This window comes from Camellia sinensis, chromosome 2 (assembly GCF_055761805.1).
Source record: "Camellia sinensis isolate YWXY chromosome 2, ASM5576180v1, whole genome shotgun sequence".
NCBI classification, from domain to species: Eukaryota; Viridiplantae; Streptophyta; class Magnoliopsida; order Ericales; family Theaceae; genus Camellia; species Camellia sinensis.
Window position 1 is genome coordinate 21,737,246 of NC_138962.1, and position 20,160 is coordinate 21,757,405.

Consider the following 20,160-nt stretch of genomic DNA (forward strand, 5'->3'; position numbering starts at 1 on the left):
ATTGTCAATACTATGTTTGGATCTTTAATTTATTGAGAGCCAGGAAAAAAGAAGGAAAAATGATTTTAAAAACCCAAGAAAAATAAAAATAAAACAAAATAATCTACTTCATCTACATTTCCCTTCCCTTTACTTTTCCTCCACAAATCTGAGATCCAAACAAATCGTAGCTGAAAGGTCAGGATCAGTTGTATCAGTATCAGAGCCTTCAGATTCAGACTCGGGATGGATGGGGGAAACGGGATGACAAAGATAGTCAAACTCATAGTAAAAATCTACATCGCCGGGAAAGATGAAGAGGGAGAAACCTTTTCTGTTAGAGCAAATTCATGGAGTGATGGAGATCAACCAGGAAAATTAGATGATCACAATCATTTCTATTCCAACTATACTGATCATGAATCCAAATGAGAAGTTTGGGGAAAGTTTAGGGAGGAGTTAACAGTGGGTCAAACGGATACATATCCGTAAAGCTATAGGGTATAGCTCAAATTGACAACCTTCCTCTTTAGTGAATAACGGAATTGAAGGTCAATGTCACAAAAACTACCTTCATCCATAATCAGACACCATTTGTACAAATTCCAAAAGTCTACAAAATCTCCCCTTAGAAGGGGGATAAACATTTTTTTCAGTCACATGATAAGAAGTTCCATGTCAAGCAAAGGTGCTTGGACCGGAGCTCCATCATCTTTCCATTTATCTGGTTCATCAACATCTAGGTTAAAGAGATCAGCAAGTCTTGGACACTAAAGAGGCTCAAACAGAAAAACAAATTTACACTCACAAGGATAGTCGACAAGTTACTTGATGGTAATGTAGCGATTCGTACCATGTTTGGCCCAGTAATTCCTGAGATCCACTGGTACTGACAAATTGTAGCCATCCGCTGCAAGCCGACTGAGCAATCTGCTAAAGACACTTCCACTCATCTTCCGGCCACCAAGTCGTGAATGTCGCTTGTTTGGCATCTGAGGCAGCGGATACACCGACAGTGTGGTCGTGCAACAAGAGGATTGCCACCCTCCGTTCCCCCATTTGTAGCACTGACGAGGCACTCCAGTGCATGAACAAACAGGGGCGGGCATGGTAGACTCGTCAAAAGTAACCTGGTTAATTAAACCAAGCTCCTGAGCATCCCACTCGGCTTTTGACCCATCAGTAGTGACATGCCTATTCAGATCCTCACCCACTTTCTTTCCCTTTCTAGGTGGTTTCGATACGTTAGATGGAGCAGCCTTGTTCTCCTTTGCTCGTTTTGCTTGGCATGACTTGGCAGCTTTAGATGAAACTGCTGTTATTGGGATGGCATCAGTAATTTGGGCTTCCCTTGCATTGTAAGCAGCTTCAGTAACACTCGCAAGATGGTTTGAGGAATGATGCATGCGTTTTGTTCCACGTTGGATTCCACAATTCATGGAGTTTTCCTGGAATCGAAGGGCTGCAATTGCACTGTCTCGTTCCCTGATGGCAGTATCGCGTGCAGCAATTGCGTCATCTCGCTGCTTGATTGCCTCATTGCGCTCCTCTATGGCTGCATTTCTTTCAGAGGTTGCCCTATTCCGTTCCTCAATAGCATTATCCTTCTCAGCAATGATGTGCATGATCTTCTTATTCATATAAAAGGCATTTGCTTCCTTCATCTGATACTGAGGCATCATATTCCACTGCAATAATAAAAGGAATAGTAGAAGAAAATTCATTTGTATCAAGTCAGAAGAAACTAGAATTGCATACTAAAAGCAAGATAAATAAAAATAATAAAAAATGAATAACTAAACAGCAAAAGACTGGAGTGTGCATGACAAATTAATAAATTTGTTTATTAATTTGCAAAAAGTTCATGACATTGTTATTACCGGAGTGTGCACGCCTTTGTAGAAATCCATCCTATGCCTCCCATTTTCATGTTGTCCACCATCATCCATCTACGTCCACAAAATAAGCAATAAGACCAAACCAAACTAAATCCTGTGTCCCAATCAAATGGGATTGTCTATGTAATCAGCAGTACAAGAAGAGGTTAATTCAAAGCTGCAGATCAATGTTCAGATTATCTTGTCAATCATCTAGCATTCTGAGTGGAGAATTTCCTGTATTTCGCAAAAGAAAATCACAAGTGGGATCGTGAGTCAACTAATAACAGACAATGGTTCAAAGAACTATACTACTGATTTTGGGGAATGGAGGTGACAGAAACAAGCACAAATCCAGAGACAACTACTGCCCAAAAGATCAAGGCCCAAATCAATAAAACAACATTAACTTCTACTTGTATAGGGCAAACATTCTTCAACTACAATTTTATAAAATCACACAAATCTGACAACAACGAAGAAATACCCCACAAAATAGGTATGCTATGTGCCATTTGAAAAAGAAGATACGTGATCTCATAACAGCCACTCAAATCACAAATAGAAAGACTTCAATATTTCCATCATAAACAGTTGAACAAAACAACATAGCCCTTTGGGCTCTTTTGGGAAGTGGGTTATAATCCACTTCCCGGATTATAACCCACTTCCTCTCTCACAAAAAAGCTGATTATAAGCTGCTTATAAGTAGCTTTTTACCAAAAAGCTGATTATAACCATCTTCCCAAAATAGTCCAAAATCATCTCAGCACCATAAATGTTCAAGTATGACATTAAAGCCTATATAGGGAAGAAAAAGCTAAGTTATCATGTTAGTTTTTCCTACAAGTATCAAAGCATTTAGTTAGTTTCAATCAGATTTTGTTCTACTTGCATTGTCTCTAGTGGTTCAGAAGGAGAAGGGGGGAGCAGATGAATCATGGATGCTTAAGGAATTGAGAACTCTAAAAAGATTATTGCCTATGAAGCACGGACACGTCTTTGGAGGCAGTGCATGGGTGTCGGACACGGACATGCGTCGGACACGCGGTAGACACGTGTCCGACACTCGACCTAACGCGTCCCTGTTTTTTTTTTGAATTTTTGCAGGCGGACACTATTTCAGACACGCTTGACACGTCGAGGACACGTTAGAAACAGAAATAAACCCTAACCAGGAGACAGAGAAACCCTAACCCATTGAAGATATATATATATATAGAGAGAGAGAGAGAGAGAAAGAGAAAGAGAAAGAGAGAAAGAGAAAGAACCTGTTGAAGCCTAGATTGAGGCCTCTTCGTCTCTGATCGAGGTATTTCTTTCGCGTCTCTGTTCGTCTCCTCTCTCTGTGTTCGTCTCTCATCGTTTTCATCTCCTCTCTCTCTGTTCTCGCCTCTCGCTCTCTGATCGTCGTTTCTGATCGAGTCCTCTTCCTCTCGTCTCCCATCTCCTCGCTCTCTGTTCTCACCTCTTCCTCTCTCCCATTTTTTTTGTTTGACTCTCTTCACTTTTTCTCCCCTCTTCCTATATTACCGTCACTCCCTCTTTTATTCTTTTTTTCTTTTTTCTTTTTTCTTTTTTATACCTTTTTTTTTGTAAATAAATAATATAAATAAATACAAATAATATATTTATTTTTAAATTTTACATATAATAAATAAAATAAATGAATAAAAATAGTGTATATTTTTTAATTTTACATATAATAAATAAATAAAAATAAATAAATATAGTATATATTTTTTAATTTTACATATAATATATAAAAAAAATTATATATATTAAACGTGTCCCCAACGTGTCGTGTCCCCTATTTTTTAAAAATTTGCATTTTTACGTATCCGTGTCTTGTCCATGTCGTGTCCCGTGTCCGTGTCCGTGCTACATAGATTACTGCTTTAAGCATAACGGAGCATAACTCCAATGATGCTGTGTACTCTAAATAGCTACGACATCTGATTGTGATGCTACAACAATGTTGTTAATTCCAAACCAGCTAGTGTACTGGTTTTTCCATCAGTACAGTACAAACCAGTACCAGTGCATTTTGGTGTACCTTTTCATGGCCAAAAACTATTCTCTGATGGAATTGGACCAGCCCAGATGGCTCTAGTACCTTTTTATTAGGAGAAAAACAGATTTTTGACTAAGGGCATTTTGAAATTTTATAGACTAGGGATATTTTCATGATTTTCATATTTTCTTTGGTCCTGATTAGTTAGATGTTTGTTTGGGAGATTTATTGAGTCCTTTTCTTATTTGGAAATATGTTCGAGCCTTGGTTTTAGAAATCCTTCTCTAGTAGGAAATTGGAATAACTCAGTCTTGTAGGAGAAGTTTTATGCCTCTACGTAAGCAAAGCTTTGTAAACATATTAAACAATTTATTATGAATGGAACTTCTGTAGATTTTGCTCTCTTTTAAAGGTGAGGCTTCGTTGATTTCTTTGAGTGAGACTCCTACAAAACCCTTATGATGTGTTTGGATCATGGATTTTGGGTAGGGATTTGGAAAGGAAAGGAAAGGAAAAGCCGAGGGAAATGGAGAAATCTTTTTAGCTTATATTTGATTTGCATTTCCTCGCCTTCTCCTTCTCCTTTCCAAATATCCCTACTTAAATCCATGATCTAAATACAACCTTAGAGATCTGGGTTTCTTCTTTATTTTTTATTTGACCTTAAATCCTAACCTAGTTTACCACACTACTCCAGCCTTAATAACTCCCTGACTTCTAATAAACATATGTCATTTGGACTTCAGACATACATTCTATACTTACAACTCTAATCTTATCTTTCCAACCATTAAGCTATAATTTGAAGCCCTAGCCCACCGTATAGAGTGTAGCCAACATTAGGCCCATCCTACAACCCACCCATATAGACTACATAAAGAAATACTCAGGAGAATGGAAGCATTCACTTTATGTTAGCTTTTCACCATCAACAGTCAAAACTGATTGCCATTCTTATCACTGTCCAATGCAAACCCTATACTGCTATACATCTTAAACAGCCATGCGGTCATGAAGTTTATTTGATGCACAGGTTATTCTAAAACAGAATCTGTCTCAGGGAGCTGATATTGGTGATATATGTACAAACATGTCCGGTTACAATAACAACAGTTTACAGACATAATAATATATATATATATATATATATTATTGGTACATAAGTGTTTTATTACCAGGAGAAAAAATAAAAAAGAGGATTTACAATGAAGCTGAAGACATGCCCAAAGATAACACCCTTGAGAGGGAGACACACACCTAACCTACAAAGAACAATAAAAGCCTAGTCAATAAAATGCACGCTCTCATAGCCCAAGAGATTAGGCTCACGTGGCCGAAAACAACACACTCCATGAGGAACACCATTACACGGCCCAAAAAGGGGTTACACACTAGACACTGTAAAAGATAACCAAACCTTTTTAAAACATCAACATGACTGACTGATTATCAAAACAACTGCCCGCACCAAAAGGCTTGTCAAGTGGTGGTCAAGTCAAACCAACCAGTCAAGCTCCCCACTCGCCCAGAGCTACTCACACCAACCGCAAGTGGTGCAGCAGCCATCTTCTACATCCACGACAGCAGCAAACCAGTAAAGCACTTTGTTGAACAGGTTATTAAACAGTCTTCAACCTCGGCACTCTCTTCCCCAACAGCCAAACCACACACCCAAGCAAGCAAGATACACCACCAGCCAATGAGAAAAACATACTTAATCGAAAAATAAGTCCAATACAGGTTCTTTGCCTTGATAAATCTCTTCGTACACAAAAAAGAATCACCTGGTGGAAATATTTCTCAAACAAATAAACCACTAATCCCTCAATAAGACCATAAACATGAACATAAACACCAATAGCAGCCTCTAGTCCAGCAGGCTATCAACTTTCCACCAACAGAAAACAAAATGGAACATCCACCAGAATCTTTATCAGAAACCAGCAAATGCATCTTCAGCATAATTTACAAAGGCAACACATCCATAACCAACACCCTATCCCACTTATCCAAAAAATAAATAAATAAATAACCAACACCCTATCCCAAGAATATCTGACTTCAATTCCTCTCCACTGAAACCATTTTTTCCTTAAATTCAAGGTCGCCTAAACATGAAAACTTCACTAAAACAATACCTTACCCACTCTCAATTTTTAAGCAATAATAACTCAATGACAGTTTTTAAAACTAAAGTAATAGAAAAGCTCATCTTAAATAGAGGTAAAACACCCAGCTCTCCAATTTTTTTAAGAATCTCACTTGATACATTTAAAAGGTTTCTTTTGTAAGTGCAAATACTTGGATAAAGTTGAATATGTAATGCTTGAATATTGTAGAGGGAGAAATAAAATTTGTTTTTTACTAGGGCACAAGCAAAACATAAATAATATAATTTCTACCACACACAAAGGTCTTTCCCAACAACACCGACATGACTTCCCTTTAAAGTGGTCTCTCTCCCCTTTTGTGCATCCAATTAGCCACCCTTTGCATACACATCATACACAAGCCTACCTCTAAACTAAATGTTTATACACACTCTCCTTATTAGCTATTCTAGTAGCTGTTAAATCAGGACAGCATTGGATACACTAACAGTCAACTAAACAACCACACCTCACTAATCACACATTATCCCAAATCCAGCTAAAAATATTACTTCTGAATATTCATACAGCAATCTGGAGCAACGAATTTAACTTTTCTTTGCAAAATTTACCTCACGAATTGCCCATTATCACAAACCCATCTAAAACTATTATACATGTTTGATTGGAAGGATTAAAGCATGGGATTAGGATTATTAATCCGTGGGCCCAATCATCCTATGTTTGTTTTGACACTTTGGTTTAGGATTATTAATCCAATGGATAATTAATCCAACAAATTTGTAGGATTATTAGTAATGGGGTAGGGGTGGGATAGTTAACACCACACTAATTTGATAGGATTATTAATACTTCACTAATAGTGAAGTGAATCAAACATACCCTAATAGTCACTAAACAACCACACCTCACTAATTGCAAATTATGCCAAATTGAGCTAAACATATTACTTCTTAAGATTCATACACCAATTTGGAGCAACTAATTTCCCTTTTCTTTGCGAAATTTACTTCACTATTTGCACATTATCCCAAATCCAGCTAAAAACATTACTTTCTTAAGATTCATATAGCCTCGAATACACTAACGAACACTAAACAACTAGACCTCACAAATTGCACATTATCCCAAATCCAGCTAAATTTCTTGGAATTCATACACCAATCTGGAGCCAAAAAAATGACCTTTTATTTGTAAATAAACCACAAAACAATTACAGTAGCTAGGGATCAAGATAATGATCGATCATGATTTTGCCTCTTTGTACACAACTTCAAAGTGAGTAAGCTCGAAAATCGATGAAGCTAGGGTTTCGAGCAGATTAATTATAAAAATCAAGCTTTACAAAGCATGTATATACAATTCTTGAGACGAATGCATATGTGTTTGATGATTAAGGGCAGGACAGAGAAGTACAAAACAAGAAAATAAAAGAAATTGAGTGAGAAAGTGAGTGAAAATGGGAGATTTTGAGTGGAAGATAGAAAGTTACCGATGAAGACGACGATGGAGCTTGAAGAAGAATCTGTATGGATTATAATCGAAATCCATCGCTGAAACTCTTTTCAATTGACAGTTCCATAGTGAAGCACGAGAGAGAGAGAGAGAGAGAGAGAGATATTTCTGTGTTTTTCTTCTAATAGTCTTCGAGGTGTCTTACAACCCTCCCTAGTACAGATGCTACCTTTTACCCCAAATTTGTTTTTCTTTTCTTTTTGTGTTGCTTTGCATTTTTTATTTTTTATTTTTTTGTTACATTTTTAACCATGTCAATCATCTCATTCGATTCTAATTTTTTGAATTTTGATTTTTTAAAAATAATTTTTTTTTATTTTTCATAATACATTTTTTTAATATTTTAAATAATTTTTTTATTTTTTAAATGTACTTAACTTAAATATATTTAAAAGGTAAAATATTTTTTTAAAAAATTAATAAATACATAAAAATATAAAAATGTATTGAATTTTTGTATTTTTTTATATTTTATAATGAATTTGTATTTTTTCACAAATATTATATTTTTTTATTGTATTTATATTATGTGTATTTAAAAATAAAAAATTTACTTAAAATATTAAAAAAATTATTGAAAACAAAAAAAATGAAAAATAAAAAATTATTTTTATAAAATTGAATTTAATAAATTGAAAATTGAAATCAAACAAGATGATGGTGATATGCACTCAGCGGTATTTGTGAAATGATTATTTTCATTAATTTTTTACAAAAAAAAAAAATAATGTGTAGAAAATAGAGATAGTGATATGATTGGGGTATTTTCGGATGAACCAAAAAAGTTAATTAATTGATTTTTTTGTCTTATTTGAGTCACATCATCTCTTTATTTTTTTGTACGTCTTTTCATAAGAAATAAAAAAATTAACTTATAAGTCATATTCAAAACAATCCTGAAATGTTTTGAATTTTTTACTATTTTAACCACAAAAAACGATAAATTACACTTATACCTTTGATGTTTGGCTTTAATACATATTACTCTCTGACATTTGAGAAATTACACTAACCCCATTGTCATTGTAATTATTTAGACGGAATGAAAATATTGAATTTATGCACTTTCTCTTTTCTTATTTTGCTTTACTTCCTCTGTTTTTTTTTCCTCCTTCCTTTGCTTTACTTTTTTTTTTGGGTTAATTACACCAATGATCCCTATGGTTTAGAGTTTATATCACTTTAGTCCCTGACTTTTCAATTGTGACACATTTGACTATGAATTTTGAATCTTGTTCCAAACAATGACAATTAAAGATACTATTGGATTTTTCAAGGACAAATTCGTCAATTTGATAAAATACATATTAATTTGACAAAAATAAATGTCAAAAAATTATTTTTGAATTTTTTAAAATTATTTCTATATACTAAAGATAAAATTATATAAAATTGATAAATTTTTTGGACATTTATTTTCTTTTTACCAAATTAATTTTTATTATGTATTTGGATGATGATCATGTAAAATTAATTTTAAAAAATTAATCATGTAATTTTTGTTAATTTTACATAATTTTATCTTTGATGGGTATAAATAATTTTTAAAAATTCAAAATATTTTTTTGACATTTATTTTTGTCAAATTAGTTTATATTTTATCAAATTGACAATTTTGCCCCTGAAATTAAGCAATGGTATGTTCAATTGTCCTTATTTGAAACAAGATTCAAAATTCAAGATCAAATGTGTCATAATTGAAAAGTTAATGACTAAAGTGATACGACCCCCAAACTATAGGGACTATTTGTGTAATTTGCCTTTTTTTTTTTAAATGTAATTTCATCTGTGTTTTCTATTAGAGTTGTTGCCTTTTATATAAGCATTAGGCGTGAGCGCAGGTTGGTTACGGCCACGGAATCTCCAATTTGTCAACCGTCCGCCAAATTGGCGGATTTGAGAAAATCAATCCATATCTGTCCGCCAATTCGGCGGATGTGGATTGAGCGGATGGATGAGAATCGGTTTGGCAACTTAAAATTTTATAAATTTTCAACATAATTCAACTTGTGCACTTAAAAAAAAAAGTATTACCGTGAATGATTTAAAAAAGTATAACAAGTACAACATGCCTCGTCCAAAGATAGAAAGTTTGAAACTTTAGAATATTATAATCATTGTATGCCTTATCCACATATTACAATAACAGTATGCCACATCCATATAAAGTATTACAATATGTGGTTCTTAAAATATAAAAATAATGCAAACCACCAAAATCATGAACGTGGCAGTAGTAGAGATTGTATATCTCTGTATTATTACATCTATGTCTCTTTTTTAAAACAAAAACCAACCAGCATATATCGTCTTTTTTATTTATTATTTTTAGAATTAGATTTAAAAACTAAAAAATATAGCTAAATAATACATTTATTTTTTTCAATTCAAAAAATATATTCTGTTTGTGTTTGAAAACACAAATAGAATATCTAAACAAATTGAAAATACAAAGTCTTGCAAATTCCTAGGAGTGCTCCCAACCGTCCGCTCGTTATCACACATCCGTCCAAAATGCGGCGGATCGGTTCGATTTGGTCAGTTTAGGCGGATCGGTATATCCGCTACTCACTCCTAATAAGCATGAAGAGTTGTGAAGTGAGAGTATTAACCATAGGTGTGAGAATATAATTTCCAGAATGTTAGAGAATAGAATGTAATTGAATCAAATCTTAAAAGTGTTAGTATAATTTACCCAAAAAAAACTAACACTTCAAATAGAATCTCAATTAAACACTTTGCGAATTTTTTATTGGTGCTATTGTCACGACCCAAACCCACCCCATAGGTTTAGCATCGTAACCGACCAGTAATCCTTGGATTACTAATGGCCTCTGAACAAATTAACAAGATTAAGGAGCTAGCGGAAGCAAATACATAAATATAGTTGTCCAATGAGCTGTGCTGACTTATTTGAAACGGAATATTTAAAACTTTATATACATAACTGGTAGTTAACCATATATTATACCCGCACACATTACAGTATTTTAAGTACAGCCAACGACATCAAAATAAGTCTTATATAAACAGAAACCACAAAACTTAAACACATGACGCTTTGGGAACCTCCACGTGAGGCACAATGGTTGGCTGACAACGGAACACAGATCCAGACAAAAGCCTTTAGACTCGGGCTCCAGAATGCTCACCTATACATATATATACACACAATGAGCTAAAGAATAATGAATAACATTAAGGTAAAGGGTTTAGTGAACGAAATCCGAATATATCATAAGCAGAAAACAGACCAGAGCATAATCATTCTTATATCAGAACATAATAATGGTACATCCCATAGAACACATCACAGAACGTCTTCCGACTAGAGTAATCGGTTTTGAATACTGATTAAACACATATCACCATAATGAAGTGGCTAACGAGGTCTCGTAATTACTTGTATGTCATGGACCCGTATTTTCATACCGTCCCCCATGACTTGGGACTATCTATGGATGCCATAATAGATTTCAAACTTGGAATATTCATTCACGAAAACAGATATCATTTCAGAAATCAGAACTTATCATATTTCATTTGGAACGTAATTCATATGAACGTATATTTACAATAACGTTACTCACAGTGGTTCTAGTAAACGGTCAATCAATCCTCGAGTCTTGACCTACAATCACAAAATACATAACACAAGCATGTCTTATCATTACACATTCAAGTAACCATTAAGGCTTAGCTTTCATTACATTGATTCTTATTCTTTCATATCACATTACCTAAAACACACACACTTGCAGTCTCGGAACTTAGTACATTCTTTTCTTAGAGTGTTTTTAATCCATAACCTCATTACTATGGTTTAATTAAGGCTTAAGAATGCCTAAGATGCAATGAGGATGCCAAAACATGCCTTGGAACACTTAGGCAAAATTTCTGAAAATAAGGTCCACGCTCGAGCGTAGCTTTTCTCGCTCGAGTGGACATGCAAAATGTGAATGGTCGCTCGAGCGCACATTCCTTCGCTCGAGCGATCTGTAAAAGACATGAAACTTCTGGGAGCTTGCAATTCACGCTCGAGCAGACTTTTGGTCACTTGAGCGGAGTGCACGCACTCAGAGCGGTCGCTCGAGTGTGAACTCCCACGCTCGAGCGTAGATGCAAATTCTGAAATTTCCAGATTGTACCTTCAAGCTTGAAACTCGAATTCCAACCTTGAAAACACATCTCTTGGGCCCCAAAACTTGAGATAACATAGTAAACTTGTAAAACATGAAGAATTACGGATTATTTCATAAAATCATGGCCCAAGAGTTTGTTAAAAACTCACAATTTCAACTTAAAACATGATGAATGTTTATGAACACAACATGCATGGGTTTTCTTGGTTTTGAGCTTCCCAAAACATGATCAAACACCACAAAACAACTTGAAACTTGATGATTTCCCCAAATGAAGATGAATTTCAAACATGCAAGAGAGGATTCATGGAAATCATGCTCAATTTGTAAGAAAATGTACACGCATGCATGAATTGCCACTCAAATCTTCCTTCTAAGCTCAATATACACACTTAAACACATAATCTTCATGTTGATAACTTAGATTCATAATTTAGGGGTTGAATTCATACCTATAGTCTTGAATTACTCTAGCTCTAGCTTAGTTTTGATGAATCTAAGCCAAGGTCTTCAATTCTCCCTCAATTCCTCCATCTCTCTCTTTAGAATTGCACACTCTCTCTCTCTCTAAAAGAAAACCTCAGATTTTTGCACTAAGAGGAGCAAAGAATTAAGCTCAAAAATAAGTTAAGGCTCATATATGTATATATGGTACTAAAACACATTAATTAGGAATATTAGGCTAACTAAACATGACTTAATTAATCGGACTGAATCAATTTTTAGGCCCCGTTTGGGGACTTACTTTTTTAGCCAATTAGTTAAAAAGTTACTAAATTAGCCAAAAAGCCAACAACTTATACCAAAAAGTCAAAGATTCTCTTTTTCTCTCTACTTTTTGCACATCTTTTCGTAATTAGCCAAACAGTCATCCCAAACATACAAGTTTTTTTTACCTACTTTTTTAGCCAAATAGCAAAAAAGTTACTAAATTAGCTTGTTCCCAAACGAGGCCTTAATAAAACTTGCCATATGGCTCTAAAAATTCCAATTAACATATTGACGTAATCAATTTCGGTTTCGGACGCCGATAAGGCTTTCAATTTACATATTAAAGTGGAATTCCAAACAGATATTTCTATAAGTAACAGGTATGAGGCCAAATATCGTGCAAATTACATAATAAACCATAATTTATTTTAATCCTCTTGTTAACATCCTTAATTACCGATCAGTGGCTAATTGTGGATCGGGGTTATTACAGTTATGGACTTAATTAAATACTTCGAGTATTTTCATTTGATATTTTAAATATAATGTGACACTCTAATAATTTTATTTTTGTAATAACCCCGATCCACAATTAGCCACTAATCGGTAGTTAAGGATGTTAATTAAGTGAATAAAATAAATTATGGGTTTATTATGTGATTTGCATGATATTTGGCTTACTATCTGTTACTTGTAGAAATATCTGTTTGGAATTCCACTTTAATATGTAAATTGAAAGTCTTGTCGGCATTCGAATCAAAAATTGACTTGATTTATGTGCTAGTTAGAATTTATAGAATTTTATGGTAGGCTTAATTAAAATTCGGTTCGGAATGACTAAATTTGATTAAAATAATGCTATTTGTTTTATTTTGTCAATTACCACTTATTAGGCCTTTTTGACCCCGCTAAGTTGTCTTTCTCATTTTTATTCCTTCCAACTGATGCAAGAGATGGAAGAGAGAGAGAGAGAGAGTTGAGAGATTTGGGTTCTAGTTCAAAAATTGACTTCACAAGGGGGAATTGGCTAGAAGATTGAAGATAATTTGAAGCTTTGAGTTAGGATCACACTTGTAATCAACTTTAGGTAAGAATGTTAGTCTTTAGCCTTGCAATTTAGTTGATTAATGCTTGAAATCAGTTATGTAGGCGAATTAACATGTGAATTGAATTAAAGGTCGGGAATTAAGAATGAAATTATGCATGCATGCATGTTTCATGGCATTTTAGAGATTTATTTCAAGAATTCATTTATGCATGTGTTAAGTCTATTCTGATTTTGGAAACACAATGAGTTTCATGTGATTTGGTAGCATTTGATCATGTTTTGAAGAGCCTTAGCTCAAAAATGTACTTGCATGTGATGTTCATCAATTGATTTTGAATTTAAGTTGAGTTTGTGCAAAATTGATTTCCTTTTGGGCCATGATTTCTTGAAATGATCTTTCAAACATGTTGTTTTATGAGTTATTAGTGTTTTCCAAAGTTTTGGGCCCAGAAAATTGAGTTTGATGCTTCAAAGGTCGCAATTGAGCTTGGTGATCAAATCTGGAATTTCCAGAAATTTGATCCACGCTCGAGCGTGGGACTTTACGCTCGAGCGTGAACTCTGAGTACGTGCACTCCGCTCGAGCGTGAAAGTGTACGCTCGAGCGTGAAATGCATATACCCAAAAGTTCTTGTGTTTTGCAGTCCGCTCGAGCAAGGGAATCCACGCTCGAGCGAGGTTCTGAGTCTCATGCTCGAGCGTAAATCGAGCGCCCGTCGAGCGTGAAAATCATGTATCCAGCACTTTTCCATGAGTTTACAGTACGCTCGAGCGAGGAGATTCATGCTCGAGTGAAACTTCATTGTCTGCATGTCCGCTCGAGCGAGGGAAGCCACGCTCGAGCGTGGACCTTATTTTCAGCAAATCTTAAGAAATGTTTTCCAACGCATTCTTGCATCCTCATTCCATCCTAGGCATTTCTAAGCCATGTTTAAGACTCCATAATGAGGATTAAGGGGTTAGAAACACACTAGGAGCAAATAACATAAGTTATGTACAATTCAAACGTGTGTTTCAAGTGTGTGTTCGTATGTGTGTTCATGTAGGTCACGCGCCTTAGAACAAGTGAAGGGCCGCCTTACTATCTAGTTAGGGCTACCAATCATCTGTGAGTAATAACTTTGTAAAGTTATGCTTAATGTTAAGTATTTTCTGAATATTATGATATGAAGTAAGTAGTTCTCTGAAATGCTACGCTATGTTTTGAATGAATGAATGATTGTCCAAGATTCTGAAAGTTATTCATGACATCCTTAGCATTATATAATATGCGTCACTTTATGGGTCATCAGGTCCCTCCATGGGTCATCGGAAACGTCTTTGTGCACATGAGTCATCAGAATGCCTTCAAGGCCGTCCATTTATGGGCCATCAGATTTGTTAACGCTAAGGGATGTGCCACGTATGATTATATGCAAAATTTGAATATGGAAATGATTACGAATATGTGTATGAATCTGTTTCTGATAAGAATTTGATTTCTAACTCTGTGATGGATATCATTCATTAAATCCTTTCCTCTGTTATTATTCATTGGGCTTTAGCTCATTGTGTGTATATATATGTATAGGTGAGCATTCTAGAGCCCGAGCTTGAAGGCTTTTGTCTGGATCTGTGTCCTGTTATCAGCCAACTATTGTGCCTCACGTGGGGGTTCTCGAAGTGTCCTGTGTTCAAGTTCTGTTGGTTCTATGTATATGTATGACTTGTTTTAATTCTGTTGGCTGGACTTAAGATACTGTAATGTGTGTGGGTATAATGTATGATTGACTTTTGATTATGTATATAAAGTTTTAAATATTCCGTTTCATATAAGTCAGCACAGCTCATTAGACAACTATATTTACGTATTTGCTTCCGCTAGCCCCTTAATCTCGTTAATCTGTTCAGAGGCCTTCGGTAGTCCAAGGATTACTGGCTGGTTACGATGCTAAACCCACAGAGGCGGGTTTGGGTCGTGACAATTTTGGTACTAAACATCAATCTTATCTAATGTGCCAAAAGCTGATGTGGCTTTTTGCGTTACCCCTTCACACCAATTTTGACATAAATACCCCTTGTTGTCCTTTTTTTTTTTTTTTTTTTTTTTTTTTTTTTTATCTATTATGTTTTCCTTTTTATTTTGTCTTCAAACAAAGAATTCAAATTTTAAAACTAATATAATAATAGTTTAACATATCGAGAGTGGAGATCTTCCATATCAAATTAGCATATGCTAATTAATCACCAAAGCTGTCAAAAAAATTTGACATACCAAATTTTTAAGGTTTGGGTGGAGATAGTCTAAGGTGTGTTTGAGAATTTATTTTTAATGATGTTTAAATTTTTTATAAAAAGATATGAATAAAAATAAAATAATGATTTAATAATTTGTATTGACTATTTAATTCTTTTGCTAAAAATTTACATTCTCAGAGTTATCTATATTGCAATTAAGAAATTCGCAAAAAAAATATTTTTTTACAAGTTTTTTTTTTTTGATCAGAGAGAAATTTCATTACTGAAGCCAAACGACACTTACATAGGAATCCATCCAACAAAAAACTTACACCAAGCTAAGAAAAATCAGAATATAAGCACACATGTATAAAAACTATGAAAATCTCAAACGCACATTAAGTGCTCGCGCTCGTACTGCAAAGCAGAGGTCGAATAAAATCAACTGTGGAGCATGTCTGAGATCATAGATTGTAACTATAGAGTGAGTAAGCCACCTAAAAGTATCGATGGATTCTATACAATCACACCCAAACAAGAAAACAAAAAAACTGAAAAATACACCTCATATCCGGAGGCACCAGATCTGGGTTGTGGAACAATGGAGGCAAAACAGATCCAAGGCAGATCTGGTAGAGGGAAGGGGAAGACAGCGACGGCGAGCAACGGAGAAGAAGACCAAGGTAGATCTGGCACCGGTAGAAGGAGGAGCAACCCAGTAAAGCTTCCACCATGGGAAAAGAGACACCTCACGAAGAGGGAGAGGTTGGGAATAGATAACTCCCAAGGTTTATTAAGCAATAAAGAAGGAAAGAAAGATGGGAGGAGAGAGGAGAGGGGCGGTCGGAGGCCGGAACCCCCTCCCCCTCCCAAACGGCGCCAACTTGAGAAACCCTAAAGACAGAAGCTAGAGAGAGATGCTCTCGTTTTATTTTTTCACAGCTTAACGTCAATAATTAAACCATGAGCTAAGTAACACATTCACCAACCACTCGGCCTAGACAACGCTCACCATTCTACTTTCTTGGAAAAAGTGCAAATAAAAAAAAAATTATATCACAAACGAATTAAATTTGAATTCAAAATCATGTGTAACAAAGGGCATTTCATTATGTTTTTTAATAAGATATTAGATGCGATACGGATAATTGTAGATTGTATTTTATTTGTGTGATACTAACCCACTATTTTTTAGATTAAATTATGTATTTATATCTCCCCATTATTGATCTTCATTATTAATTATAATTTTTACAGGCTAAAAAAAATATGAGTAGGGGCATGAGTTCAATGTATATATTATACTAATTATTACATAAAAAAATGATAAATTATTGAGGGATATAATTAAGTGAATTATGGGCCTCATTTGAATTTCTCTTATTTGTTAAGTTATTTAAAAAAATAAAATTGATTGATAAATAATTATATGATTAAAACACATTTATTTTTAAAAATAATCTACAAATATGATTTTATTTTTTAATATATATATATATATATATATCAAATAATCGGTGTAATTTTTTACACAAAGGATATATGGGATGAACTTTACGTAATGACTATCAATGGGACAAAATTCTCAGTCCAATTATTGAAGCCTCTTTTTTTAAAAAAAAAAACGAAAAAGAAAAGTGCATTTAAAAGTTTAGTAATATTTTTTTTGAGAGGAAAAAATGATAAGCAACTGGGCTGGTGGGCCTCTTACTCCTATGCAGGGGGTTGGTTTGCAAGCTGGGCTCACAAGCATTCTAGGGTTCAAACCACAAGCCTAGGCCTAGTCCATGTCTCATTCGCCTTGGCCCAACCGACCATACTGTCTGGTTCACAATTTGGGCCTAATAAAAGTGGGGCAGGCCTCAATTGAACCGCAAGATTTCAGGCCTAATGCCACCCTAGTTCAAACAATATATAAATTGATTATAAGTTAAAAATTGATAGTTAAAAATTGATAATTAAAAAATAAAAATTAAAAGTATTATTTTTTAATATTTAGATAATTATTTTTTTAAAAAATTATTTAAAATATTTTTGCTTAATCAAGAATAGAAGCTAAGTCAAACAATTTGTCACAGACGTGAGATTAGGGTTGTAAACGAATCAAGTCGAGCCAAGTCGAACTTTAGTATATTTTGACTTGTTAATTATGATTTTAACGAACTCGAACTCGAGCTCGAGCTCGAACTTGAGCTCAAACTCAACAAAAATTGAACGAATCGAAATCGAGCCGAGTTGATTTAGGCTGGACTCGAGATCGAGCTTGTTTACGAACCTTAACGAGCAAAAAAAATTATAAATTCATACTTGTGTATGGGATTAAAGTTACAATTAAAATTTTAATTATTTAATTATATATACAATATATATAAACATTCTAAAAAAAAAAATCAATATTTTACCAAAATAATAATATCTACTACCACTATTATATAAATGCATTATCTATAGTTAACTATTATTTACATTTATATTTTTAAATATATAAATAACATATTTATCTTATTATATATATATATTTTTATATTATTTAATATATAAATAATAAATATTAAACGAGCCAGCTAACGAGCCGAGTTTTAGAATATTTGGACTCACTTATTAAAAATTTTAAAAGGCTTGAACACAAAAAAAAAATTAACGAACTGAGTTCGAATGAGCTCTTACTGAGCCGAGTTCGAGTTTATTCACGAACAACTCTGTTTATTTGCAGCCTTACGTGAGATTCACTATGGGTTTTATTTTGATATTCTGAATAATTCATTTTGTCAAATACTTTGTATATTTTATTCAAAAAATAATAATTTAAATCGATTCAATAATCGTAACTTATTTAATTTATCACATTTTTTATTTTTAAAAAATGAACAAATATATATTTAAAAAATAAATTATTAATTTATTTAATAACAGAAATAATAAATCAAATAAATTATGATTATTGAATTAACTTAATTATATATATATAAATAAAATACATAATAAAATATTCAATAAAATAAACCCTTCAAATAATTAAAACGAGCCACGCCCTTATTTTTAACGGTATATTAATTTTTTCATTAAATTTGAATTAAAATTACATTTGATATTTTAATGGAAAATTTTATAATTTTATCAAACCATCGATCTACTGGGCGGATGACTGGTCAGTGTAATTTTTTCACAAATTATTGTTTTAAGTGATTATCCGAGAGACATTTAAGAGGCATCTGGTGATGAAAATTCAACGATAATAAATTGTGATTTAATAAAATGTACATTAACTCTTAATTTGAAGAAAAAAAAGTAAAATTTTAAATTTAATGATGGATTTAAATAGTTAAAGAAATAAAAAAATAACTTTTTTTATTTTTATTTTTAAATTTGATCATAGTCTAACCACCTCAATTAAAATAAACTAACCTCAACTGCAAGTTTGCAACAACCCCATAATTCTCATCAATCCAGTGAAGTGTCCACAGCCTTTTCATGGGCAATTACTTGGACAATCGTTACTCTGAAATGGTGTATAGAAGATTGAAGCCATGGTGGGTTGTTTCGTGGACGAATCAGGGTTTTTGAAGAATGGAGATAGAGCTCGTTGCATTGTTGAGAGCAGCATGGGTCGCGGCGACGCTGCCTATACTCGTCGTTTTCATTCCCTCATCTCTGCTTAATTCGTTTCACGAATTTTTGTTAGGGTTTGCCAAGAGAGGGAAGATCATGCAATCATCCTCACAACTAAGCGATTTTTCTCCATGTAAATATATATGTATGTACGTATGCAAGATTAGTTTTTGTGTTCGAGTTTTTATACAGTAATACTCTGTGGTAATCAAATTTGGGTAACCATTTGATTTGTCGACAATCTGTTTGTGGGCTTATGCAAAATTTGAAAATGTTTTGAGTTTGATTTAGGACTAATCAATGGAATTAGAGTTGGGTTTCTCTCAGTCGGTTGTTACCCAGTTGAAGATGGGATTTGGGAAGTCTGTTTGGTTGTTTCTATTGTTTATTAGTTTTGCAAACTCTAAAAAGCTGTTTTTGTTAGTGACCTTTTCAAAAATTAATAAAAGGGGAATGGGGATAGGGATAGGGAATTAATATCCTCCCCATTGACCCCATTGCCATTCCAAGTTCATAGAAGTGTTCATGCTCCGTGGGCCATGGAAATCATTGAATATGAGTATGATTCAACTTACAAGTTCCAAGACAAGAGGGAAGGCCAAAAAAATGAGGGTGGAAAACAAGTCGAAAATTATACAACAGGACCTATACCAATGAAACCTATGACCAAATATAAAAGTAAATGAAACAATAACCACAATAATCTCACACAAAATCCCAAATATCAAGGAGAAGGCAATGTTAAATTGATTACAATTAATAATTAGTAATTATTGACGTGTTCATATAGAAATTTTCATAATTTATGAAATGTTTTGAGCATTTTAGGTATTTCAACAAGACAAACTTCATCATTTATAGAGTAAAAAACCCTGCTCAAATCATTGCAACCATAGAGTTTTAGGGTTACGATTAAACATCAATTGGTAAGCAGTGA

General features: G+C 33.8%; 1 protein-coding gene across 3 annotated transcripts; it reads right to left on the reverse strand.

The window, feature by feature from the left end:
* Positions 1–535: 535 nt before the first annotated feature.
* Positions 536–7,674, reverse strand: LOC114267312 (protein BASIC PENTACYSTEINE5). 3 transcript variants are annotated; one of them, XM_028208348.2, is made up of 4 exons: positions 7,474–7,656; positions 2,015–2,093; positions 1,860–1,928; positions 536–1,667 (listed from the first exon to the last, which is right to left on the reverse strand). In XM_028208348.2, exons 3-4 carry the CDS (start codon positions 1,926–1,928, stop codon positions 804–806), a joined length of 933 nt encoding a protein of 310 aa, XP_028064149.2. In that variant the 5' UTR covers positions 2,015–2,093; positions 7,474–7,656; the 3' UTR covers positions 536–803. The 3 variants fall into 3 exon arrangements, with proteins under 3 accessions (XP_028064149.2, XP_028064148.2, XP_028064150.2); XM_028208347.2 differs by having other exon boundaries at positions 1,860–2,093; positions 7,474–7,674; XM_028208349.2 differs by lacking the exon at positions 2,015–2,093 and having other exon boundaries at positions 7,474–7,662.
* Positions 7,675–20,160: the final 12,486 nt, after the last annotated feature.

Excerpts from the sequence above, each read along its gene's own strand:
- LOC114267312 (XM_028208347.2), bottom strand. The coding sequence starts at position 1,928 with ATGGATGATGGTGGACAACATGAAAATGGGAGGCATAGGATGGATTTC. Across the intron at positions 1,668-1,859 it reads ACAAAGGCGTGCACACTCCG|TGGAATATGATGCCTCAGTA; the intron begins GTAATAACAATG and ends TTATTATTGCAG.